This window comes from Chiloscyllium plagiosum, unplaced genomic scaffold (assembly GCF_037043375.1).
Source record: "Chiloscyllium plagiosum isolate Xiang-an unplaced genomic scaffold, Cpla_swu_hap1 HiC_scaffold_36, whole genome shotgun sequence".
NCBI classification, from domain to species: Eukaryota; Metazoa; Chordata; class Chondrichthyes; order Orectolobiformes; family Hemiscylliidae; genus Chiloscyllium; species Chiloscyllium plagiosum.
Genome location: NW_028270174.1, coordinates 28908657 through 28936084, shown reverse-complemented (window position 1 = coordinate 28936084; position 27428 = coordinate 28908657). Strand labels below are relative to the sequence as shown.

The window sequence follows — 27428 nt, the reverse complement described above, 5'->3', positions numbered from 1 at the left end:
AAATGGTGAGCAAGCAATGTTGGCATTGAAAGCAAGAGGGAGGTTGGGAATGTTCAGACCATAATATGGTGGTGAATAATAATAGATATGTAACAATTGGGTAATGGGGAACCTAGGGCGATGTCACAATACCGCAGAGGAAAAGCAGTTTCCTTAATTGATAGTAAAGGAAGTCTTTGTCAGTCTTGTGTGTCATACGTAATTTACTCTAAACCCAACTGGTGGTTTGCTGCAAGCCATTTTTTTTAAGATATCTAAGTGCTTTCAGATGTGATCTGACCACAACCACACCAAAGGCGACTAAATAATTTGATGGGAACAAACTTAATAAAATAGTGAATTTCTTAAATCAACCTGGTGATTTGGAGGTGTTGAGAAATTATTTTATATAGTACAATTTGTAATTAATTTGCAACTTTTGGACTTACTGAATTTCTTTCTCGAGTTGCATCTGAAGAAACATATTCCTGTGTTGTAGGAACTAAATATACAGATCGGTCAGTTGGCTCTTGCTGATAAATCTGCGAGTTACATATTACTGATTGAGCTGTTGTTGTCAAAAACCGTCTTTGATAAAGTTCCAATTTGAATTTGAAAGCAAAGTAATTGAAACATGACAAACAAGGTATTTTGCTACATAATATGTTTAAGAGTCTATGTGTATTTTCACACCCCTTGAGTTCAAAATAGTTAAAAGTTCGAGCTCCCCAGGACTCCTGTATATGTTGAATGTTTGTATTCCCTAAGATTTATGTTTCTTTCTTTGAGCATTATCTCCCCTGTATTTGAAATGGTTAATTATGTGCAGAAAAGTAATCACAATGATAGGCTCCACTGAACTGTAATTGTGCAAAATGTATACTTTTAAAAAGAGCGGTTGAAGTATTGGATGATATTACTTTGCATTTGACCCTTGTGTAATTACATTGAAGACAAAATGTTGTTTTAATCATTTCAGTTTTTAATCTTGTCCGAATAAGGACTCCAGAACATAGCACCATGATGAACCCCCATAACTTGTGCAGTCATCTGTTGTGAGTGGCACGTGTTTGCTTTCATTTTGTCTGAGAATCTACAGCAGAAGGGCTCTGGTGACTTCGTAAACCAAACAACCAAAGATTGAGCAATTGGTTATCCAGAACGCAACTTAATTCACAATGCGGTTTCCTCTTTTCTCACCCAAATGCACACAGATTTGTAAAAATAAATTGAGTGGATTCTCTGTGGTCTTAGTGTGGCCAGAAGCGTAGTCACGAGTATGCCTGAATATTGAGTGGAGTGGAGAATGCTGCTTAGGAATGATGGCTTAAGAGAAGTGCCCAAGGTCAGCAAAGCCAAAAGCAGATCAAGTGCATTTAATGACCTGCATTAGGTTATCCAGGATAGTAACTAGAAGAAGCAAAGTCTTTTTGAGTGGAAAGAAAAATGCTAGGAAGAACTGCATAGCCGCTAGTCAGCCTGGGAGGCTGCCTTTGATACTTTGTGTTTGTACATCAAACATATTGGAAGGGACGGAAACTCTGGATTCAGTTGCCACTCTTGGACTGAATCATGTTATCTAGACAGCCAACGATATTTCAGTGAATTACTGGACAGCCAGTAATTCTGGGAATGAAAATGAGTTTTATACTTAAAATTGCCTTCAGATTAGGATTCAGGCCAATGTGATGGAAGTATAAAAGGTGAAAAGAAAACCTTAGGCAGGTCAAAATGGACTTGACTAATATGAATCTGTAAACATGGGTTTGGAATAGGGATAGAAGGCTGATGGCTGGGAGCAGAGTACACTTTAATTTTCATGTCCCTTTGCATCACAATGTTAACCAGAAAGACCGATTAAAGAGAGAGGCCGTTCAGCCCCTTGAATCTGATCCTTCATTTTCTAAGATCATGGCTGACTTTCTATATTATCTTTGTTTTCCCCCTTGATTCCCTTAGTGCACAAAAACAAAATTGTTTCAAATTAGGATGTGCTCATTGACAGAGCATCTTTGCTGTCTTCATTGGAGAATGCTGACGATTTTTAACCCTGTGATTTTATAAGGTTCTCATCTCAGTCTGAAATGGCTGACCTCTTCTCTCCATACGGTCCTCAGTTTCTAATCAGTTGAACATTGAAAACAATCTCTCAACATCTGTGCTTGCCCACGAAGAATTTTACATGCCTCAAGAAGATTCCAAATTCTTCAAAGACTTGAAAGCATATAGGACCATTCTACTTGATGGTCCTATATGCTGATAGGACCATCAGCGTACATCCCTCTACATCCAGGAATCAATAAAATGAGCTTTGTTGCATTTCCTCTGAGGAAAGCATATCCATCTTAATTGTTGATCCCCACTGATTCTTGTACTCCCTCCTTCTGTCCTGACACTTTTAATACTTCTACAGAACCAAGCTTGTCACTAGTTTGATACATATTTTAAAGCTTACTTGAGAAATTAAATGTCACTTCATCGCTGAGAAGAGAAAGATGACTAATTTTAGTGAAGCAAGAGTTGAGGAATTTTTCTTGAGAATATCATTTTGTTTTTCATAACTGTAAGCCACACACCATTATTGTGGGGCTTTCTCGGAGGTAAACTTAATCCAGCCACGTTGTTGGGGGATAAAACATAGCCGTAGAAAGAAAAAAAATCTTCCTTTTATATGTTGTAGAATCTTTTGAAAGGAAGGAACTCAGTTGAAAATTTGGTTGCATGAAAATCCTGCTGATGTCTGGTGAAATTGAGCACACTACATGTTAATACTATTGGATCTCCTAATCTGTAAAATGCCATGAAGCTAGAAAGATGGCCTAAAGTCAAAATGCAAAGCTGAAGCCCAGGTATTACATTTTACTCACTATGAGGAAGGGGGGGGGGGGGGGGGGTGGAGGGGGTTGGGGAGGGGAAGGGAGCAGTGACTGTCAAAGAAGTTCCAAGAATTTAAGTACTTTGAATTATTTGGTTTTCTTTGCTCATGTTCCACTCTTAACAAACTAATGTTTGAATTGAGTGATTACATTTGCATTCATCGTAGGATGTAATTGTTCGTCACCTGGACAACATGAAGAAATTTGTTTTGAGGTAAAGTTTGTATAACGTCCAGTCACCTTGTAGGTCTGGCACATATGTATGTCATGATTTTAATAAAGTTATAGAAACTGTGTCTCAATATTAAATAAATTAATTTTAATATAGCATATTTAGGGGGTGAGCTATGGTTCATTGAATCATAGAATCCCTGCAGCGTGGTAACAAGCCATTTAGCACAACAGGTCCACACCAACCCTCAGAGTACCTGACCCAGACTCATTCCTCTACTCTATTACTCTACATTTCCCCATACTAATGCACCTGGCCTACATATCCCTGAACACTGTGGGCAATTTAGCATGGCCAATTCATCAATGGTTACGTTCTTGCTTGTGAATCACGGAGGTGTGGGTATGAGCCCCATTCCAGAGACTTGAGTACAAAGATTTAGGGTGTTCTGCGATGTTTGAGGTGATGTCCTTCAAATGGCATTTTAAACCAAAGCCGTGCCTGTCCTCACAGGTTGATGGGGATTTATCTGCATGAGGTCCAGGCAGAATTGGTAATTATCTTATTGTTGTCACATTATGTATGTAAACTTTCTATTCACAATTTGACTGCTAGGTTTTCTTGCATTACATTTCAAAGGCACCTGATAGGATTTCCTAAGATGCTTTACAATTGGGAGTTCATGAAAGGCCCATATATATACAGTCCATAATCCCAGCTAAGTTACTCCCTTCTGCCTGGGCTTGGCCCATATCCCTCCAAACCATCCTTATTCACATACTTATCCAAATGTGTATTCACCAGCTATTTCAATCAGGGTAGGCCAATTTGAAATACAGGTTTTATGGAATACATTGGACTCTCTTTGCTAATTGAAACTGCATGAAGTTTTCATTTGGAAGTCAGTGGACAATCCTATAGAGTCATAGAGATGTACAGACGGAACGGACCCTTCGGACCAATTTGTCAATGCCGACCAGATACCCAACTCAATCTAATCCCACCTGCCAGCACCCGGCCCATATCCCTCCAAATCCTTCCTATTCATATACCCATCCAAATGCCTTTTAAATGTTGCAATTGTACCAGCCTCCACCACTTCCTCTGGCAGCTCATTCCATACACGTACCACCCTCTGCATGAAAATGTTGCCCCTTAGGTCTCTTTTATATCTTTCCCCTCTCACCCTAAACCTATGTCCTCTAATTCTGGACTCCCCACCCCAGGAAAATGACTTTGTCTCTTTATGCTATCTATGCCCCTCAAGATTTTATAAACCTCTATACGGTCACCCCTCAGCCTCCATTCCAGGGAAAACAGCCCCAGCCTGTTCAGCCTCTCCCTATAGCTCAAACTCTCCAACCCTGGCAACATCCTTGTAAATCTTTTCTGAACCCTTTCAAGTTTCACAACATATTTCCAATAGGAAAGAGACCAGAATTGCACGCAATATTCCAACATTGGCCTAACCAATGTCCTGTATAGCCGCTTGGCCCGAAACGTCGATTCTCCTGCTCCTCAGATGCGGCCTGACCTGCTGTGCTTTTCCAGCAGCACACTCTCGACTCTGATCTCCTGCATCTGCAGACCTCACTTCCTCCTGTACTCAATACTCTGACCAATAAAGGAAAGCATACCACTTCCTCCAAACAAAAGGAGTAGCCATGGGCACCTACATGGGCCCCAGCTATGCCTGCCTCTTCATAGGATATGTGGAACAATCCATCTTCCGCAGCTACACTGGCACCACCTCCCACCTTTTCCTCCGCTACATCGATGACTGTATCGGCGCTGCCTCGTGCTCCCACGAGGAGGTTGAACAGTTCATCCACTTTACCAACACCTTCCACCCCGACCTCAAATTCACCTGGACCGTCTCAGACTCCTCCCTCCCCTTCCTAGACCTTTCCATTTCTATCTCGGGCGACCGAATCAACACGGACATTTACTATAAACCGACCGACTCCCACAGCTACCTAGACTACACCTCCTCCCACCCTGCCCCCTGTAAAAACGCCATCCCATATTCCCAATTCCTTCGTCTCCGCCGCATCTGCTCCCAGGAGGACAAGTTCCAAATCCGTACAACCCAGATGGCCTCCTTCTTTAAGGACCGCAATTTCCCCCCAGACGTGGTCGACGATGCCCTCCACCACATCTTCTCCACTTCCTGCTCCTCCGCCCTTGAGCCCCGCCCCTCCAACCGCCACCAGGACAGAACCCCACTGGTCCTCACCTACCACCCCACCAACCTCCATGTACAGCGTATCATCCGCCGTCATTTCCACCATCTCCAAACAGACCCCACCACCAGGGAGATATTTCCCTCCCCTCCACTATCAGTGTTCCGAAAAGACCACTCCCTCCATGACTCTCTTGTCAGGTCCACACCCCCCACCAACCCAACCTCCACTCCCGGCACCTTCCCCTGCAACCGCAAGAAATGCAAAACTTGCGCCCACACCTCCCCCCCCCCCCCCCCCCCCCTTACTTCCCTCCAAGGCCCCAAGGGATGCTTCCATATCCACCACAAATTCACCTGCACCTCCACACACATCATTTATTGCATCCGCTGCACCTGATGTGGCCTCCTCTATACTGGGGAGACAGGCCGCCTACTTGCGGAATGTTTCAGAGAACACCTCTGGGACACCCGGATCAACCAACCCAACCCCCCGTGGCTCAACACTTCAACTCCCCCTCCCACTCCACCAAGGACATGCAGGTCCTTGGACTCCTCCATCGCCAGACCATAGCAACATGATGGTTGGAGGAAGAGCGCCTCATCTTCTGCCTGGGAACCCTCCAACCACAAGGGATGAACTCCGATTTCTCCAGTTTCCTCATTTCCCCTCCCCCACCTTGTCTCAGTCAAATCCCTTGAACTCAGCACCGCCTTCCTAACCTGCAATCTTCTTCCTGACCTCTCCGCCCCCACCTCACTCCGGCCTATCACCCTCACCTTGACCTCCTTCCACCTATCGCATTTCCAACGCCCCTCCCCCAAGTCCCTCCTCCCTACCTTTTATCTTAGCCTGCTGGACAGACTTTCCTCATTCCTGAAGAAGGGCTTATGCCCGAAACATCACTTCTCCTGTTTCTTGGATGCTGCCTGACCTGCTGCGCTTTTCCAGCAACACATTTTCAGCGCTGCCTTCACTATCCCTATCTCCCTGTGACTCCACTTTCCCTATCTACCTGTGACTCCATTTTCAAGGAGCTATGAACCTGCACTCCAAGGTCTCTTTGTTCAGCAACACTCCCTTACCATTAAGTGTATAAGTCCTGCTAAGATTTGCTTTTCCAAAATGCAGCACCTTGCATTTATCTGAATTAAACTCCATCTGCCACTTCTCAGCCCATTGGCCCATCTGATCAAGATCTCATTGTAATCTGAGGTAACCTTCTTCACTGTCCACTACACCTCCAATTTTGGTGTCACCTGCAAACTTACTAACTATACCTCTTATGCTCACATCCAAATCATTTGTATAAATTTCGAAAAGTAGTGGACCCAGCACCGATCCTTGTGGCACCCCACTGGTCACAAGCCTCCAGTCTGGAAAACAACCCCCCACCACCACCACCTGCTGACTTCTCCCTTTGAGCCAGTTCTGTATCCAAATGGCTAGTTCTCCCTGTATTCCATGAGATGTAACCTTGCGAACCAGTCTACCATGAGGAACCTTGTTAAACACCTTACTGAAGTCCATATAGATCACATCTACCGCTCTGTCCTCAACAATCTTCTTTGTTACTTCAAATAACTCAATCAAGTTTGTGAGACGCGATTTCCCACACACAAAGCCATGTTGACTATCCCTAATCAGTCCTTGCCTTTCCAAATACATGGAAATCCTGTGCCTCAGGATTCCTTCCAACAACTTGTTCATCACCAACATCAGGCTAACTGCTCTACAACTCCCTGGCCTGTCCTTACCACCTTTCTTAAACAGTGGCAACACGTTAGCCAACCTCCAGTCTTCCAGCACCTCACCTGTGACTATCGATGATACAAATATCTCAGCAAGAGGCTCAGCAATCACTTCCCTACATTCCCACAGAATTCGAGGGTACACCTGATCAGGTCATGGGGATTTATCCACTTTTATGTGTTTCAAGACATCCAGCACTCTCTCCTCTGTAATATGGACATTTTTCAAGATGTCACCATCTATTTCCCTACAGTCTATATGTTCATTTCCATAGTAAAACTGATACAAAATACTCGTTTCGTATCTTCCCCCATCCCCTGCGGCTCTGCACAAAGGCCGCCTTGCTGATCTTTGAGGGGCCCTGTTCTCTCTCTAGTTACCCTTTTGTCCTTAATGTATTTGTAAAAACCCTTTGGATTCTCCTTAACTCTATTTTCCAAAGCTATCTCATGTCCCCCTTTTGCCCTCCTGATTTCACTCCTTCAGTATACTCCTACTGCCTTTATACCCTTCTAAGGATTCACTCGATCTATCCTGTCTGTACCTGACATCTTCGTTTCCTTAACCAAACTCTCAATTTCTTTAGTCATCCAACATTCCTGATACCTACCAGCCTTTACTTTCACCCTAACAGGAATATACTGTCTCTGCACTCTTGTTATCTCATTTCTGAAGGCTTTCCATTTTCCAGTCGTCCCTTTATCTGCAAACATCTGCGTCGAATCAGCTTTTGAAAGTTCTTGCCTAATACCGTCAAAATTGGCCTTTCTCCAATTTAGAACTTCAACTTTTAGATCTGGTGTATTCTTTTCCATCACTGTTTTTAAAACTAATAGAATTATGGTCGCTGGCCCCAAAGTACTCCCCCACCGACATCTCAGTCACCTGCCCTGCCTTATTTCCCAAACATAGGTCACATTTTGCACTGTCTCTAGTAGGTGCATCCACATACTGAATCAGAAAATTTTCTTGTACACACTTAAAAAATTCCTCTCCATCTAAACCCTTAACACTATAGCAGTCCCAGTCTATGTTTGGAAAGTTAAAATCCCCTACAATAACCACCCTATTATTCTCACAGATAACTGAAATCTCATTACAAATTTGATTCTCAATTTCCCTCTGACTATTGGGGGGTCTATACTACAATCCCAATAAGGTGATCATCCATTTCCTATTTCTCAGTTCCACCCAAATAACTTCCCTGAATGTATTTCTGGGAATATCCTCCCTAAGCACAGCTGTAATGCTATCCCTTATCAAAAACGCCATTCCCACTCCTCTCATCTTCCTTTCTGACCTTCCTGTAGCATTTGTATCCTGGAACATTAAGCTGCCAGTCCTATTAATCCCTGAGCCATGTTTCCGTAATTGCTATGATATCCCAGTCCCATGTTCCGAACCATGCCCTGAGTTCTTCTGCCTTTCCTGTTAGGCCCCTTGTATTGAAATAAATGCAGTTTAATTTATCAGTCCTACCTTGTTCTTTGCTTAGTCCCTGCCTGCCCTGACTGTTTGACTCACTTCTGTTCTCAGCTGTACCAGTCTCAGATTAATCTCTTTCCTCACTATATCCCTGGAGTTAACCCATCCAAGTGACTGTATCTGTAACTTTTCCCCCTTTATATCTGCCATCCATCACATCCACTTGCTCTTGTAAATTTCTCATTGCCTTTTAACTGTCTCTCCAACCAATGTATTCGATCTGATAGGATTCGCAACCAATGGCATTTATTGTAGATATAATCCTCAGTAACATGTAAACTCTCCCAAAACTCCCAACAAAGAAGAGCATATCACTCTACTAAAGACCATTTTTGCTTCTTTCAATCTACAGACCCAGAAAATATTCCTCTACAATGTCTTACTCCTCTACAAAACACCGCACCAGGTTAAATTAATACTTACGGCTTATATTTTTAAGTTTAATGAAGAGACATATCTCAATATAACACATAATCAAGAAAGAACCCACTCTACTCACTATTGCAGACTTACTGAAAGGCTGTGCTTAAAATATTCACTTATCCGCTTCTGTGCTGTGACCTCTCCCAAACAGGTTCCTCCAAGATTAGTTGTGAATTTCACTGTTTAATTTTCCCAGACGCACTCAGATGTCCAGCGATGAATTCAAACGGCAAAGGCAGTAACTGTGCAGGTGCACTGCTGTGGATTTCTCTCTCTCTCTCTTTCTGCCTCCCCCTCTCTCTCTCTCTGCCTCCCCCTCTCTCTCTCTGTCTTTCCCCCTCTCTCTTTTTCTCTCTCTCGCTCTCTCTTTTTCTCTCTCTTCCCCTCTCTCTCTTCCTTTTCTCTCTCTCTCTTCCTTTCCCGTTCTCTCTCTTCCCCTCTCTCTCTTTTCCTTTTCTCTCTCTCTCTCTTCCTTTCTCTCTCTCCCTCTCTCTCGGTCTGTCTCTCTTCCTATCTCTCCCTCTCTCTCTCTTGCACTGACCTCACCATGTGCTTCCTTTGTCTGTTCCTCTCCTTTTAAAAGTTCTGTTGTTTTCACTTGTTTCTTTCTCCGAAGTTCCAAAACAATGCAACAGCATATGATTCAGTCAATGCTGCTTATGGAGTTCCTGGAAATCACCTTCAACACCTAAAATACCTCAAAAAAGGAGCAGCATGTTACAGTCAGAAATTTTTCCCATCTTCCATCTTGGATTACCTTAGCGAGTGTAAGTTTTAATGAAAAATGGATCAGTTAGAAATAGTTCAGAATGAGTATGAATTTAACTAAAATTATCAATGAATTTTCTATTGCCCTGTATGCATTGCTCATGGTTCAATATTTATTGTATTTAACACCAGAAGTAAAGTTATAGGTTCTTGGAATGAATGGAGAGTTCAGTTCAAGGTCAGACCTCAGTTCAGAACTTTGGCTTTGTTTGTTCAACATTTGTAAAATTGGGGAACATTCTGGAAGTGATACATTCTTGGACAAAGTAATTGGTAAAAGTAATTTTCATTCAAAAAGAAGCTTGGCGCAGGAGAGTTCGAAGGGATGTAATTATTCTCATTGAGAATCATTTGTTATTAAAAAGTTAAACTTCACCTAGTTTGGAGTAGTTGCTTCTTTCTTTCTAGTCTGCTGTAGTTTGTGAAAAATCACACAACACCAAGTTATTTGGAGGGCTGCTCCTTTGTCAGATAGCTAGTGGGGCAGGATCATAAGACACAGAATTTATAGCAAAAGATCACAGTGTCATGCAATTGATACGATATACTAAACAAACTTCGATTGCTGTTGAGTCTTTCATCTTTTAGAATGGGTCGAAGGTTTCAATACATTAATATTAATGAATTAAAACCTGCAACCCATTCTAAAAGTTGAAAGACTCAACAGCAATCTAGGTTTGTTCAATATATTGTATCAGTTGCATGATACTGTGACCTTTTGCTGTAAATGCTGTGTCTTATGATCCTGCCTCAATAGCTACCTGACAAAGGAGCAGTGCTCCGAAAGCTAGTACTTACAAATAAACCTGTCGGACTATAACTTGATGTTGTGTGACTTTTAACTTTGTCCACCCCAGTCCAACACTGGCACCTCCTCATCATGCTGTAGTTCCGATTAAGAAAGGGAAACCCAATGGCACTTGCCAAACATTGAGATATTTAATTCAAAATAAAAATCATATTCTTACAAATGCAAGCCATCTCAAAGAATATTATTGCTGTTCAATTCCTTTTTAGAGGTTTACTTAGCATTGTAAGAGGGGAAATGTGCCAATCAGTTTGCATACAGCAATGAGATCATAAACAGATAATCTCTGCGATATTGATTGAAAGACTTCCCAGTTCTTTCATTGGATATTTTATGCCACACATAAAAGGACAGGATAATCTCAGTTATCTTGTTGACAGCACCTCTGACAGTGCAATCATCCCTAAATTACAGTATTAGACTGTCACCTTTCAATTTCTCCTGGTCTTTTGTGGGAACTCTCAACTTTCTGGTTTCAAGTCCTAGCTGATTGGAGAAGAAATTACAGACTATGTCACTTCTCAGTCATTTTGAACAAGCAGAATCTTGAGGCTTTTAGTGACTGGTGAACTTTATCAATCTATTACTGGCAAAAAAATCAGTGTTCTTTTACATTAATTGTAAACATGCAATATATTATTGTCTATGACATTAGCTCTGTCATGCAGAAATTATTTTTGACTTTTATGATTATCTATGTTTTATATTTTGAATACAAATTGAGACAAAAGTGACTTGATATTACTTTATTAGATAATGCTTAGCTGTATATATGGCTAGCAATGCTCATCTTAAAAAGTCAATCAAAACTACTTGGATCACAATGTTATTTTTCAGTGAAATAGCAGTGATCTTCACACTTCAGTCTGCATATTATGTAGCCCTAATGTTTCCTTCATGTATGATACTTAAAACATTTTGGCTGCCTTAGCACAAAAGTTTAATGGCACACTGATTTTTTTTAAACAAAGGATCAGTTGCTTATTTCAAAACTGAGGCTGATTTTTGGCCACGTAAAGGTACTGAGCAATATTAAAGCAAAGTTGGTTATATGGGTTAAGTCACAGATCATTGAATGGTGAAACAGGCTCAAGGGCCTAAGTGGCCAACTCTTGTTACTATGGCCAGTTTTTTTTTTGCTGAGGTCAAGTGAGGTTAATTGCGATTGGAGAGGGAAGTGTGCAGATTGACCTGGAACTGGAAATTGACAAACTCCATGTCTGGCATTCTGCCAGAGCCCCTTCCTGACAGCATTTCATCTTTAGAGTGACCTGACACGTTACAGAAAGTAGATTTTAAAGAGAGCTAAGTTTTAAACTCAGTAGGAATAACAACGTACAATAAAATGCTAAGTTCACCCACGTACCTTTCACCTTCCACTTTGCAATGGAGGTGAATTAATTTAACTTGTGACTATATGATTGAAACGTCTTACGTTGGGAAATGGCTGTTTAGATGCAAAAATTAGAACAGGAACCCACATCTCCCATTCAAAATGTTTGTGTGCGATAATACAGTAAGCCGTAGGGACAGTAATCAGTGTGGTTTTGGAGCAGTGGCGTGTTAGGGAGTAAAATCAAATCTCCATACCTTCCGTTTGTTGCTTTCAGTCTAAGATTTTTAATTTTTGAATAACGCGAAGCCTGTGTGTTTGAGTGACCCGAACTAGACTTCAGTAACACCGCGCTCGTCTACTTAAACAGGAAGTGATTGCAGGACTTTATTCCCATTGTACAAACTCACTGAATGGAGAGACAATTTAAAACCAACGCACAGCAACCGATGTGCAGCTTTTATAAATTGGAGGAGGGGTGTGTATGGAAGAACGTGTAGGGTGCCGAGTGTGTGGGAAATCTTATCGCCTTGTGGACTTTCTGTAGAGACCCCCACCCCCCGGAAAAGGGGCAGCTCCTGAACAATAGCAGGAGCTGTGTCTGTAGCAGCCTCTGCCCCCCGCTCGGTCTGCAATGTAGAGGGAAGCCCCCCCCCCCAAAAAAAATCTCTCTCTCCCCCTCCCTCTCTCCATTCCCCTGATTTCTTGCAGCTCGGGTGAGGAAAGGCTGTGACACCGATTGCTAGGCGGGAAAGAAAGGCTCGGCGTGGAGTTTATTCTCTCTCTCTCTCTCGGCCACACGGTGCATGGCTTCCGGGCTGTTGAGATTTGTTGAAGTTTGTGGTTTGCTGGGTGCGTGCGGACGGATACGCTGGTGTGTATGTGAAAGATTTCCTGTCGCTGCGCAGTGATACCAACAGCTCCCTCCCTCCCTCTCTCTCTCTCTCTCACCCCAACCTCTATCCCCCCCTCCCCTCTCTCTCTCTGGAAAGCTGCTGCTGTTCGCTGAGAAGATGGCGACTTCACTTCACGAGGGTCGGAAGAACCAGCTGGATTTACTCATCCAAGCCGGTAAAACTCGTCCGTCAGAACTTTGCAGCCCGCCTTTGCCGCCCCCCCCCCCAACCTTGTCGGGGCTAGCAGGGGAGAGTGGCCCACGTTGGACGGGAGGGGAGGGGAGTATACGCTTCCCTCCGCGCTTCAGTCCCGTTACAGTTAGAGAGAGGAGGAAGAGGGGGGATCAGGAAGTGATCACCTTGTTAACAACCTGCAACCCATGGCGAGCTGACCTCTTCCTGGTTTTATTTTGTTTCTTTGGGGGGGAAGAGGGAGAAGAATAAAACTTACTGATTATTTTTTCTTTTTAAAAGAAATCCATGCGGACTTTAATGCAAGCCTAGCATTTGCAGAGAAGAATGACCCCAGGGAGGTTTTATTTGCAGCCCTGCCTTTCCTCGCAGCGAGCTGTTTGAACGTTTAGTGCGATTGCCGTTAGTTGATATGAATAGCCAGTGAACCAGGAAGTGCGGGGATGGATTGTTGTCTTTCCGACGTCTTGCCACGCTGTCTTGCCCTGCGCATACTTGAGGCTTTTAAATCAGTAGTTGCTTCAGCAATGTGTCCAATCGGAAGGATTTTATTTTTATTTAAAAACCCGAATGCATAAAAAGGGGGCAATGTATTTGCTTTTGTTTGAGGAGGAAGATTAATGCATCTTCTGACTGTGTCTCAAGTAATTTTTAATAACTGCGGCCCTGCAACCAATCTTGCTGGCGGAAGCGCCGCTGATAGGCTTTTCTTTTTCCTGGGGGCGGGTGGGGGGTGAACGCAAGATTCTTTTTTGGAACGTGGCCCGGGAGCGAGGACAATGGGCGGACGTTCGAAGATGGAACGCGAACGCCCCGCGGACGTTCGAATGGAACCTGGTGCTGGCCAGCAGGCTAGGTTGCGCGCCAGGGCCAAGGGCAGCGCGGAGCAGGCGGCGGGGGAAGCTCTATCAACACGGAAGTGAGTGGCTGCCGTCGCTCCTGCAGCAACACCCCCCCCCCCCGTACTCTGTCCCATCGCCACTGGCACTCTGCATACCGCCCGTACCTTTGGCACTCTGCAGTCATTCTGCGCCCCCAGCATCACTGTCGCCCCAGCTCTCATTTACCCTGGATCTCGCTCTCTTTATCCACCCACCTTCCAGCACTATCACCACCACAAACACATACCACTACTCTGCCCATAGTACAGCCACTGCTGGATACAGTAAGGACTGCAGATGCTGGAAGCAGGAGTCAATAGATGTGAAGCTGGAAAAGCACAACAGGTCAGACAGCATCCGTGGAGCAGAAAAGTTAACGTTTCGAGCCAAACCCCTTCTTCAGGAGGTACAGTCACTATTGTTCCCCTTAACTTACACGACACCCTCCTCAGTCCACCACCATCACCTCCCTGTGCTCCCACTACCCAACTCAACTCCCCATTACCAACAACACCTGCATTCATTCTGCCTCCAACACCCATAACCACCAACCTTGAACTCCCAAGCACCACTTACAATAGACCACTGACTCTGTTCCTGACCCCTGCCCCAGGAAAAAACACAGGTCAGTAACTGAATATTCTTGCTGCAGAACAGAGAGGGGAAGACATCAAAAACCAGGAAGAAAAAGACCCACCTTAGCCAGCGTTTTGATCATTGCACCAGCTCTGTAATGAATAAAGTGAGACTCTTATTAAGATCTTCATCATGATTCTCTTTTACTCCGTGCACTTGAGAGAGATCTTCCCGGAGGCATTTGCCAGACTAGTGAACTTTTTTTTTTCTCCATAAACAAATCCCTCACACTGTTGTGGGATAATTGTGTACTTAAAATGCAATTACAACATTTTGAGTAAGTGGTTTCAGTAATACAGAAAGAACATCATGTCACAAGTGTAATTATTTTCACCAAGTAAAGGCAGTTCCACTTGCGTGCAGACTTTTAAAAAATCTTTTTGTAACCTCCCTTACATATACTTAGGAAAACTTGGCCGATAAAATGATCTGATGAGAAGTTTGTGCTGTTAAGAAGTATTTCACACGTATGATTTAGACTCCCTCTGAATACAATCACAGAACCTCGACAGTGGGGAAAGAGGCCATCCTTTGCATCAAGTCTGCACCCTGAAGGGCATCCACCTAGACCCAGCCCGTAGCCTACCCCCATAACCTCACACTTGCCATGGCTAATACACCTAACCTGCACATCCCTGGACACAGGACAGCTTAGCACAACCAGTCCACATAACCTGGATAACCAGAGCAGACACAGGAAAACGTGCAAAGTTCGCACAGATAGTTGCCCAAGGATGGAATTGCACCTGGGTCCCTGGCACTGAGAGGCAGCAGTGCTAACCACTGAGCACCCTGCTGCTGTAACAGCAAGGATATATTTTTAGAAGATGTGATGCTACAAACCATCTTCCTTCTCCCAACTCAAAATCAAAAATTCCATGCACTATGAGCACTGCTGGAAAAAAAAATCATAGTCCCAAAGTTGAAGTATTGGGGTGTGTGTTTTTAAATTTTGCTGTTTACTGAATTAATGACACTCACTGTTCTCCTTTTTGTGGAAAGGAGAAAAAAAATCAAAAATATAGTTTGTACAGAAACAGCTTGTTTTTATTAATGAAATGGGATGTTATGCTGCAGTCAGTACTCTCACACTCTGGCTTGAGTTGACCGTGATCCCCGTCGACACTTTTCCACCTGGTCATTGAGGGACCTGCACAGAGAATTTACTGGTTGGGGTGAAGACGTTTGTTGCGCTGTGCTGAAATTTGGAACTTAACAGATGCTGTGTTATGAAGATTTTAACTTAGTGGGAAGTCGAATTGCAAAATGCAACCAGTCTGCTGCTTGACACAGCCACAAACCTTTAAAGTTTGCTGGACACTAGTTTCCAAGTGAGACGTAGACACCATTGAGTATATTTAAAAGCTAGTGATGCTGCTATTTGAATGTGAGCTTGCAGACATACTCGAATATATCTTCTGCCAGGGAGGAGATCCTGCCCGTCCTGACCTTCCAGTTTAAAAGTTTGCCTCTATTCTGTGCTTGCCATTCAGTGAAGCAGAGCTGTGCTGTACACAAACTGCAAATCTATTTCTTTGCACTGATGATTCCCCCGCAATTGTGTCGTAACACTTTGCCATAAATGGAAGTAACAGCAAGCTAGGTACCTTGATGAAAGTGGTGTTGATCTGTAACAGGTGGCATTACTATATGTGCATGTGTGTGTGTGTGTGTGTGTGAGCAGGCAGTGGACTACCTCTGACTTAATGTTGTTTGACCACTGGATGAAATCTAAAACTGTATGCTGCACATCAGAGCCCAGATTAATATCAAACTACAGACCTGTGGTATTTATAGCTGCCCTTTAAACAAAGTTTGATCTGCTGTCAGTATCAGCAGAACACTTTTTTTTGTTAAATAGATTTCATGCAGTTCATTGGATTGGATGTATAAAATGGCTGCTTTTGAATTAACCAGAATCTGAGAATTTTAGATCAGTGGTTTGGCATATTTATTTAGATTTGGCCAATGAACATTTAAAATCTGAGTTCCTGATAATAGTTGGAATTGCTATGAATTATTGCTGTCAACTTTCTTGTCTCATGTTGGGATACTGGTGTTGTCTTCCCCTTGCCTTGCTTGAGTCGACATTCCTGACCTGTAACAAAATGAATTTCGAGATCATTCTGCCTCTGGTGGGCACAGGTATTATTATTCTGGATTAGTGGTGCTGGAAGAGCACAGCAGTTCAGACAGCATCCGAGGACCTTCGAAATCGACGTTTCGGGCAAAAGCCCTTCCTGATGAAGGGCTTTTGCCCGAAACGTCGATTTCGAAGCTCCTTGGATGCTGCCTGAACTGCTGTGCTCTTCCAGCACCTCTAATCCAGAATCTGGTTTCCAGCATCTGCAGTCATTGTGTTTTTACACAGGTATTATTATGGTTGGGCCTGAACCTAATCTCATCTATGTTTGCATGTGCATTTATTAATGTAGCAATGGGCTGTACTGAATACTGCACTCTCTGACCTCCTCTCCTGTGCTCAAAGTCGTTGACAGCTTTAGTAATCAAACTGAGATCTGCTAACGGACTCCAGTTGACCCTGGCATTTTTATCTTTCTTGTTACTTGTTGGGAGTGTGGCTGGTTTGTTGTGAAGAAAATAAATAAACACAGGGGCACAAACCATAACAATGTTGTCTATGTCGGCTATTTCTTTGGTTATTTGTAACTTTGGAAGCTTCCTTTCTTCTCTATTAAACTCCATGTCATGCCTGCACATTGCGAAAATGCTAGACAGCATTGCATTTGGCTGTGCTGCACTGGACTTGCGCTGGTAGGCTGCATTCCTCTGGCTTTGCACTGGTGCTATTGCCTTTAGAGCTGTGCACACCTGCTGCATTGGGGTGCTGTAGTACTTGCGTATTTAAATGCATGTTTGACCACTAGTCGTTGGCTTTTAGCATTTGCCGGATTTTCTGTCCCTCTGGGTTTTGCAGTCAGTGCCAAAATGAAGGGTGCTTGCTGTTCATTATACCTAGCTATAACTGTTTGCACCGAAATTTGTGATTACTCAAACAGCAGTATAGTACACTCCACCAGTGACCTGTGTGAACAGCGCAAACAACAGTACCTCCTTAACCCATCTGATTGAAGAATTCTCATTGAGATGGGTGCGAGTTTATCTTGACTCTCAAAAATAGATTGGAAAATGTTAGGTGAAATATTTCTTTTAAAAACAAAATTACACGCCAGTCCCCAGCTACATTTCTGTTGTGTGCAGGTGAGGATAGAGCCCATCTACTGCCAAAATACGTTTTTTTCAATATCTATGCAGGTTCTCCTGTCTGGACTTCCAGTTGTTCAGAGATGTCAGTTATCAACTGGAAATGTTTTCAGCAGACCCGAGTAACTCGTGGATTTGCCACTTAGGTAATCACATTGCAACACCTTGTGATGGTAAGTCAGACAATCCTGTGCGCACACCCCATCAGCATCACCCCGTCCAATCCCACCACCCAGTGTCTGGGGCAAAATCTGGGTCCCAGAACTAGCTGTTTTGCTGTTAATGATTGCCTACTCCTTAATCACCTCTTCCAACTATTTGTGAAAGAAAGTAGGGGATGGAATGCCTTGTTCTCTCAACAAAGATTTTTGTACAATGATTTGGGAATGGAAATTAGGAAAATGCAGTCTTTGGGTAAGCAAAAAAAATTACTGCTTTATAAGGACTTGGCAGGAAGAACGTTTCCAATGACTGGGGAGTCCAGTCACAGGTCTAAGGATATGGGGTTGGCCATTTAAGGTTGAGATGAGGAGAAATTTCTTCACCCAGAGAGTGGTGAGCCTGTGAAATTCTCTGCCAAAGAAAGCAGTTGAGGCCAAAATATTGAATCATTTCAAGAAGGAAATAGATTTAATAAGAATTAGAATCCTTACAGTGTGAAACAGGCCCTTCGGCCCAGCAAGTTCACACTGAACCTCTGAAGAGTAACCCACCCAGACCTATTCCTCAGCATTCACTGAGTTTTGAAAAGATTTGAGGAGAAGGTTGAGGTTCTGGATGTAGGTTTGCTCGCTGAGCTGGAGGGTTCATATCCAGACATTTTGTCACCTGACAAAGTAACATTTTCAGTGGGCCTCTGGGCGAAGCACTGCTGATGAGTCCTGTTTGGGTTTCTTTGGGTTAGTGCTGTCATTTCTTGTTCTTTTTCTCAGGGGGTGGTAAATGGGGTCCAACTCGATGTGTTTGTTGATAGTGCCGGTTGGAATGCCATACTTCGAGGAATTCTCGTGCGTATCTCTGTTTGGCTTGTCCTAGGATGGATGTGTTGTCCCAGTCGAAGTGGTGTCCTTCCTTATCTGTATGTAAGGATACTAGTGAGAGAGGGTCATGTCGTTTTGTGGCTCGTTGGTGTTCATGTATCCTGATGGCTAGTTTTCTACCTGTTTGTCCAATGTAGTTTGTTACAGTTCTTGCACGGTATTTTCTAAATGACATTAGTTTTGCTCATTGACTGTATAGGGTCTTTCAAGTTCATCAGCTGCTGTTTTAGTGTGTTGGTGGGTTTGTGGGCTACCATGATGCCAAGGTGTCTGAGTAGTCTGGCAGTCATTTCCAAGATGTCTTTGATGTAGGGGAGAGTGGCTAGGATTTCTGGACGTGTTTTGCCTGCTTGTTTGGGTTTCTTGCTGAGAGAGCAGCAGACTGTGTTCATTGGGTACTCATTCTTTTTGAATACTTTTTATTCACAAACCCACCAACACACTAAAACAGCAGCTAATGAATCCAGAAATATCTTGGTTTGAAACATTCCAGATTGGAGCGCATAGTATGTGGTAATAAGACTGGGCTGCTCGCATTTAGCCTGAATCTGGAAGGCTTCAACCTTAACCACCTGGGTTTTTTAGACCTCTCAAAATCACCTCAAGGGAGCTGAGGGTTGTTATGTGGAAAATGTAGCTACCATCACCGCACGTTCGGTGGGTCAGGAGGAGCAAGTGTTCTGAGCCAGGTTGCCAAGGTTACCTGCCTACCCAACTCTTTGCTTTCAATAATGCAACAGCAGATACCTCATAAAAACCGAAAGGACTGCAGATGCTGTGAATCAGAAGCAAAAAACGGAAATTGCTGGAAAAGCTCAGGTGGTCTGGCAGCATCTGTAGAGAGAAAACAGAGTTAATCTTTGAGGTCCAGTGACTCCCTGTCCTGAAGAAGGGTCACTCGATCCGTAATGTTAACTCTGATTCCTCTCCTGATGCTGCCAGATCTGTTCCTGCTTTTCCAGCAATTTCTGTTTTTGGAGCATGAGGTACCTCCTCTGGAATACCCCTTGTGCATTTAGGAGCTCAGCTTATTTATCAGGTTGTCTTTTGGTCAAGGATCATTTTAAAGCAAAAAGAGATACACATTAAGTTGTTAAAACTCCACTGCATGAGGGGCAATGCTAACCCTGACTTGAACTTCTGGGCTCCCTGTTTGAAAATCTGTCCCTTGTTCAGTAAACCTGCTCGTTGGAATTCTAGGTTGCAGAGTCTGAACCAGGGAGGCTAGGTTGGAATAGTTATTTGAATAAAAGATGGTATGGCCAGCATGGTGGCACAGTGGTTAGTGCTGCTGCCTCACAGCACCAGGGACCCGGGTTCAATTCCAGCCTCGGGTGACCGTGCAAACTCCACACAGACATTCTCCCTGTGTCCGCATGGACCACCTCTGGGTGCTCTGGTTTCCTCCCATAACCCAAAGATGTGCGGGTTAGGTGAATTGACTGCGCTGAATTGCCCATAATATTCAGGAATATGTAGATTAGATGCGTTAGTCAAGGTTAAATGTAGGGGAATGGGTCTGGGTGGGTTACTCTTTTGGAGAGTTGGTGTGGACTTGTTGGGCCGAAGGGCCTGTTTCCACACTGTAGGGATTCTATGTATACAGAAAAGAAAAGGAAATAAGGTTGGAGAGAGGAACCAGACAAGAAAATCCAAAATTCTCAGTTTTCAAATATCCTCACCAGTAATTAAGATCAGGGTATGTCTATATTTGCAAGCATCAAATTTCAATACCAGAACAAAGACTTGATGTTAATTTAAGTCTCATTATGTGTTTAAACGTTCATTTATATGTAATAGATGAGCTCTTCCTTTTTCTAGCATCGTTGGTATATCTGGTAGACGACATCACAATTTCATGATTGTCATGTCTTTCAATATGTAGTTCTATTGGTGAGGTACCCGCATAGTCAATTTTTTTGAGGAGCAGGTTAATTCAGTCAGTAGTGCCCAGACTTTGTTTAATTGGATGTGCGTAGATGTCAGAAAAAGACTGGCTGCTTTACCCTTCAGTAACAGAAATAAAGTGTTTGCTTCACTATGGTTACATTGTGACTGAAGTTAGTGTAAAAGCTGAGGTGACCATATTGACCTCTGGAACAATAGAGTGTAGCCTTGCCATTCCTTTTGATTTTGAACTGGCCTTTCAGGCTCTCACTCGGGTCTAGTGCTGGGATTGAGCTTTTTTAGCTTCTCACTTCCTTGATCACTTGTCTTAGCTTCAGCAGTTACCTTCCTCATCCACACTTTGAGGAATCAGTTTAGTACTGACCTTCCGACCTCCTGTCTTCAGAACCAAGCCAGTTTCTGTTGTGTGAAGGAGGTTCAGTTTCTGGACAATGTACAAACACTCAGCACAGTTGCATTTGTATCATTTGGGAATAATCTTTTGCTGTGGAGTGTGCTTGGAAGCAAAAAGCTTCAATTCTCATTGTATTTCTAAGACGTTTAGCTTTCAATAAGGTTCATCTTGTCAATGATACTAAAATATACAGTAGTTGCTTTTTTCCTTTATGAATATGTATGACCACAGTTCAATTTGACTTTTTGGTGCTTAATAATTTTGTTCCCCTATACCTTATTCTGGTCTGATGCTGATAAAGCTGTGAGAGTTAAGTTTTTCATGCCTCTAATTTCTGGCTTCATTTTCTGTTATTTTCATTTGCAGTAGAGGTTAAGATGACATGGAAAATGTATTGCAAGGGGAGCTTTTTTCTGCTTGAAGCTTAGAAGTTTGAAATGGGTCAGAGAGTGGACCTGACTAAACACCGCTAATGTATTTTGGTTAAGGATTTTTTAAAAGAGAAGTGGATGCTTTGGAAAATCGATTTGCTTTTTGAAACTGGGCTCATTTAAATTCTGGCTGCTGTTAATAGTTGGGAGCTGGTTTTGGTTACTGTTTCTTTGGTTACTGGATAGTGGACTTTTAAAGGCAGATGTTGTTCTCCATTTGACTTCCTATTCATCTGTGTTCCACCCTTCTCATAAATCTGAATGTGTGGTTTCTAATTTCCCCAAAAAGGAAAGGACAGAACTACTTCACTTCGACAACACATGTTGCTTTACTGCTTTGTGCTTTCTGGAGAGAATGATGTTGGGCTGCAGGTGGTCTGAACGTACAGTGTCAGACTGGTTGGTTTGCTCACATTCTGAATGCGGTGGTCTTGGCAGACTGATACGAGCACTAATTCACTTTTTGTCGTAAATATTTTATTCAGTTACGCACCTCTCTGTCAGATTTATAACAGGAATTGCATCAACTGCTGGTGTCACCTTGGTTGAAGTGCACCCCAGAGTTTAAGTTCACGAACTACTGCAGTTTCTTGTCTTTCGAAGGTTGCTTTCAATTATTTAGGGGGAAAAAAAACCTGACTGTGACTAGTCCTGTATGCAGATGACTTGGAGGTCATTTGGCATGTTGCGGCTGTACAGGTTATTGGTTAGGCCACTGTTGGAATATTGTGTGCAATTCTGGTCTCCTTCCTATAGGAAGGATGTTGTAAAAAAAACAGAAAAGATTCACAAGGATGTTGCCAGGGTTAGAGGATTTGAGCTCATTGGGAGAGGCTGAACAGGTTGGGGCTGTTTACTTTGGAGCATCGGAGGCTGAGGGGTGACCTTATCGAGATTTACAAAATCATGAGGGGCATGGATAGGGTAAATAGATAAAGTCTTTTCCCTGGGGTGGGGGCGTCCAGAACTAGAGGGCATAGGTTTAGGGTGAGAGGGGAAAGATATAAAAGGGACCTAATGGGTGACGTTTTCATGCAGAGGGTGGTACGTGTATGGAATGAGCTGTCAGAGGAAGTGGTGGAGGCTGGTACCATTACAACAGTTATAAGGCATCTGGATGGGTATATGAATGTCAAGGGTTTAGAGGGTTATGGGCTGGGTGCTGGCAGGTGGGACTGGATTAGGTGAGGATATCTGGTCAGCGTGGATGAATCGGACCAAAGGGTCTGTCTCCGTGCTGTACGTCTCTATGACTCTATCTGTCAAATACACAAAAGCAATTTTCTGGCAGGTTTCTGGCCATGGAGGAATGCTTAAAATCCCCTTAATTTAGGACTAAATTTATTTATTTTTTTGAATTACTGCACGGCATGGCTGCTGCACAATAATTCATAAATAAGTTCATGGCGGCTGTGCAAAAATGTGATTTTTCTCTGCTTTCTCCGTGTTAGATACTGTCCACTTGCTAGAGTACGGGGCAGAGCATAAATGGTAATTATATGCAACAATTCTTGGGGTGTTTTCTTCATAGATAACATGGGTCAGTTGTTTTGTACAATTATCTGTTCTGTGGTGTAGCATTGCATACAGACTTCCAGTTTGTGTGTATTAATTTGACTGCTCCATATCAGGATAGTTGCACAAGATTTAATGTCCAAATTCTTTTTCCAGGAACCGATTCATTCTTTCTCACTCGTTGATGGCACAAATCTATGCAAGATCCTTAACTTTTTAATATTGTTTTCTTTGGCATTTAGCAAGGTGAAAAATATCAGCTTTGGAAAATTCCTCATTCTTCTGCTTTTGCCATGCGGAGGTAGCAGGAAGCGCTCCATATTTAGCATCCACCCTAAGAATGTACCTCAGAGCCATTTGTTCTGTTTCCCAGCTTACGTCAGTCATTTGTGTAGCCCTGTGAACGAGATTACCAGCTCATGCTGAACTGTGAGCACCTTTATATCTCCCAATGGATTATTCTCATTCAGCACTGTCTAAATTCACCCTACTCGTACAGGTGTGAAAGAAAGTAGGCGTTTGTCTATCCTGGATTCTAATTTATTTATCCAGAAGATCTGTATGTTTTCCTGTTTGTATGCTGTCGTATTCCCCCAGTCCTAATTGAGCAATATTTCTGAACAAAGGCTTCTATTTTGCTTCTGTTATTAGTTTAACAGCAAAAGTGTCTCACCAAGGTTGTCCTGACATCTCCCAAATTAGATAGAGTTGCACAGTCACATGCTTGTAACTGCCGTTGCCCAAAAGGGAGATCAGAGTTTGGGGCTTAACTGCAAGTAGACAGGAACTTCGAATTAGAATTTGATCATCATGTGTTGGAGGGGTGTGGGTGTGGGAAAGGATTCTTGGAGGGTTGTAGCGTTAAATAACTTTACGTCACCAATTGTACTTGAAGATGAGTCTGTGAAAATATTTTTTTAAAAATTGCAACTTCAGTCTCTCTAACTATCTTAATACAATAATTTGGCTGACACAGTGTGTTTCTTTAATTAATTTCACAGTCGAAGCATCTGTTCATAGCAGTCATGTTCACTGCACAGATAAGACAATTGAGGCAGCAGAGGCATTACTCCATATGGATTCTCCAACCAGCCTGAGGGATGAGAAGAACAGTGGTATGTAAACTTCTTTCCAAAGTTTAAAGGTTTATTCTTAAACGTGTAAAGTTTATTTTGTACAACCCATACCTCTTTTACAAGTTTGAGTAAGTTTCAGAAGCTCATATTTATTGAACATTGGCTTGATATGAGGGTTGACGTCCTTACAAAAGGAAGATCTTTTGGGGCTGAATTATTCTCACTGCGAAGTTGTTCACATCACTGAAATTCTCTTCTTTATCAAAGGTTAGGGCAGAATGCTTCACCTGAATTCTGCCTCGATTGTAATTAATTTACAGAATGGGGCCCACAACATAAGTCTATAAGTCCCAGAATTTGAACTGACTATGCTGACTGCAAAAATCGTATTGAAAAGGTTGCATTAAAATTTGTGGCTACAGTGCATTTTGGTAGTTGGGGGCCTCTTGAGGACTAACAATTTTATTGAGGGTGTTTTTAATTTGTAGCAGTTCCCCTGAATAAAAGTTCTTTTGGGGAAAATGGACTTGGTTCGTGCTCACCTTTGTAACATTGGGGTCAGAAATATCTAAAGTTTTTATCTAAGTTACTGCAATCGTCAACCTAATTCAGAATCCATTAGTGGAAAAGATTTGGGATTTAAATTTTCTTGTGTTCTACCCTTTCAACTTACAGCGGTTCGAGAGAACCATTTGTGTTACAGAAATTCCTTCCTCTGTGTTAAAGTCTTAGCTCAGTAATTAAATTGGGTCTATGTTTGTTGAGTGTTATTCACTGAACTTATTCAGTGTAACACTTAGCCTCAGTGTGCTTGTACGTGAGGGGGAACAGTGAATGATTTGTGAAGCTCAAAACATATAGGGATCGGTTGACAGCCAGTAGCACCTGTTATCTGAAGAAAGTGAAGCTATTTCAGCTTAAAGCATATCTGTGTTAAATAGTTTGGCAGAAGGGATTTAGTGAATTGGTAAGGGTGACTGATTTATTCTGAAGAAGGGCTTATGCCCGAAACGTCGATTCTCCTGTTCCCTGGATGCTGCCTGACCTGCTGCGCTTTTCCAGCAACACATTTTCAGCTCTGATCTCCAGCATCTGCAGACCTCACTTTCTCCTGACTGATTTATTGGCTGGTTGAACATGGATAGACCCAATCTGAGAGGCGCCCGTGCGATACTTAATGAACATTTAGCGGTGATATCCTCATCAAAGTGTTGGTGTTTTGTGGTATCCACTAAAGCATATCATTGCACAGTTGGACTGAGGATGTAACCAAGAATTTTAATCAACAAATGCAGGTTTCTATTTGCTCTCTGCTTCAAAATTGCGTTGTGGATGTTGACATGTTCTCCCGTGCTGACGTGAAGTTCTGCACTACGTACAAGAAGATTGGAACAGGGGTAGATCCTTCTTTCCCAATGAAGGGCTTTTTTTTTAAAATTTTTTTTTTCCTCTGCTCCTCGGATGCTGCCTGACCTGCTGTGCTTTTCCAGCCCCACATGAATCTTGACTTGGATCATCCAAGTCCACTTCACCACTCAGTGAGATCATAGTTGATCTTCTATCTTAACTGCATCTTCCAATTCCGAGTCAGCCATCCTTCGTTCCCGATTTCCCTGTGAGGAGAAACGCCCTTCCATCATCTATCCTGTTTCATCAATAAGGAATTTTACATTTCAGTCAGATCACTGCTTCATCTAAACTCTAGCATTTGTCACATAAAGAAATTACCTTTGCGCAGGAACCAGTCCAGTTAACACTTGTTGTGCTCCCTCGACATCTTTCCTTCGATTAAACAATGCAGAATGATACGTTGTATTGTCAGTGTGGTCCGACCAGGGCTCTGTACAATTTCAATAAGACTTCTTTCCTCTTACACACCAATCCCTTGTAGTGAAGACTATAAATAATTGACTCTTCTAATTTCTTGCTGCATATTCACATAGTGCTTTACATACAAAGATGTCCAGGTCCCTATGAATATTAATGTTTCCCAAACTCAAACCTGTTTTATTAAAAAAAAAACTGCTTTCTACTTTTCCTACAAAAGTGAGTAACTTCACATTTCTCATTATATGCCAGTTGTCATGTTCTTGCCCACTTAACCTGTTGACATTCCTCTGCAGCCTCTTTGTGACTGCCTAAGTTTAGATCATCATGAGTAAGTTAGGATCTGTTACATTTGGTACACTGCTCGAAGTCATTGATTTGATTTAAGTGGCTGCTGCTGGTGGTTACCCACCATTGTTGCAGCAGTTGTGATAGTGATTTCTGATCTGATGTAGCTGAAAATCATTAAGTCTATATGTTTATATTTGTCAACCTCTTTCAATTATAATTTCCTATGTAAATTAGTCACTCGGATTTCTGATTTCTGGCCATCACATTACTACAAATCATTAAACATACTTGAAAGACTTGCCTGTTACCATTTTTATCATAGTTTATGCAAAATCCAAACATTCAAAGTAGGAGTTTCAAAGAAACAGAAATGCCAATAAATTTATCATTTGCATTGCTTTTTATGTCTTAATGCTTTTCTTAGTGGCTTTCATTAAGAATCGTGGCTTCTTGCAAAGGCCAGTGGTTAGACCTGAATTTTTTTCTCGGAGCTGCAAGCTGTGCACTCCACTTTCTAATAGAATTACAAAGAAATTGCATCACGGAAGCCATCTATCCCAAGTCTCCTCCCTCCTAATTCAGTGAATCCAATTTTCCTATTCCTTTCTCCCTCATGCAATAATCTAGTTTCCCTTTTAAAAACTTTTACCTCAACCACTTCATTTGGTAACAAGTTCTACACTGTTATTCGGTAGTACAGAACTTGAGTATTGCTGAAAAAAGATACATTTTCTTGAAGCTTTACATCCTGCACTCATTATTTTTCCTTTGTCGTCGTGTTTCTTGCGCATCATCCCAGTGAGTGCAAGATGAAAGGCTTTAACTAATATATCTCTTACCATCAATACCCAAGTTCCACATTTTAACAATTCTCTGTATACAGAACTTCCTCCTGAATTCTTTATAGGACTTAATAGTGACTGTTACAATTGTGACCCTGAGTAATAGTCCCAATCCCCTTCTCATTCTCTCAGAAGAGCCAAATATTTTCTCTCCCTGCACTATCAGGTCTTTTCATAGTTTTAAAGATTTCTATTGGGTCAATCCTTTCTCTTTTTCCAGAGAGAAGAATTTGTGTCTTTGCAGTCCTTAGTGACAGTTATAACCAGACCTATTATCATACTTGTAAACCTTTGTTTTCTGTGCCTTTTTAATACCAATATGTCCAGATAATAAGGCATCAAAAAAACTATATAGTACTCCAGTTGTAACCTAACCAGGGCTGTACATTATCACAGCTTCTTTTCCGATTCTGTAGAAATAAACTCTGGGTCTTTGTGTTTTTTGTGCCATTGTTAATGTGTTACTATTTTTAATGTTTGCGGACCAATATCTCA

At 42.4% G+C, this 27428-nt stretch overlaps 1 protein-coding gene across 6 annotated transcripts in view; it reads left to right on the top strand.

Annotated features, from left to right (window-relative positions):
• LOC122539349 (ETS-related transcription factor Elf-2) overlaps positions 1–27428 on the top strand; it is a 190340-nt gene that overhangs the window by 124739 nt on the left and 38173 nt on the right. For 5 of the 6 annotated variants that reach the window (XM_087980054.1, XM_043674095.2, XM_043674094.2 and 2 more), the window contains one exon: positions 23899–24012. In XM_087980054.1, coding sequence (XP_087836180.1) covers positions 23899–24012 — 114 coding nt within the window. Of the gene's footprint in view, positions 1–12699; positions 12851–23898; positions 24013–27428 lie in introns of those variants that run through there. The other variant, XM_043674096.2, reaches the window with a different exon arrangement.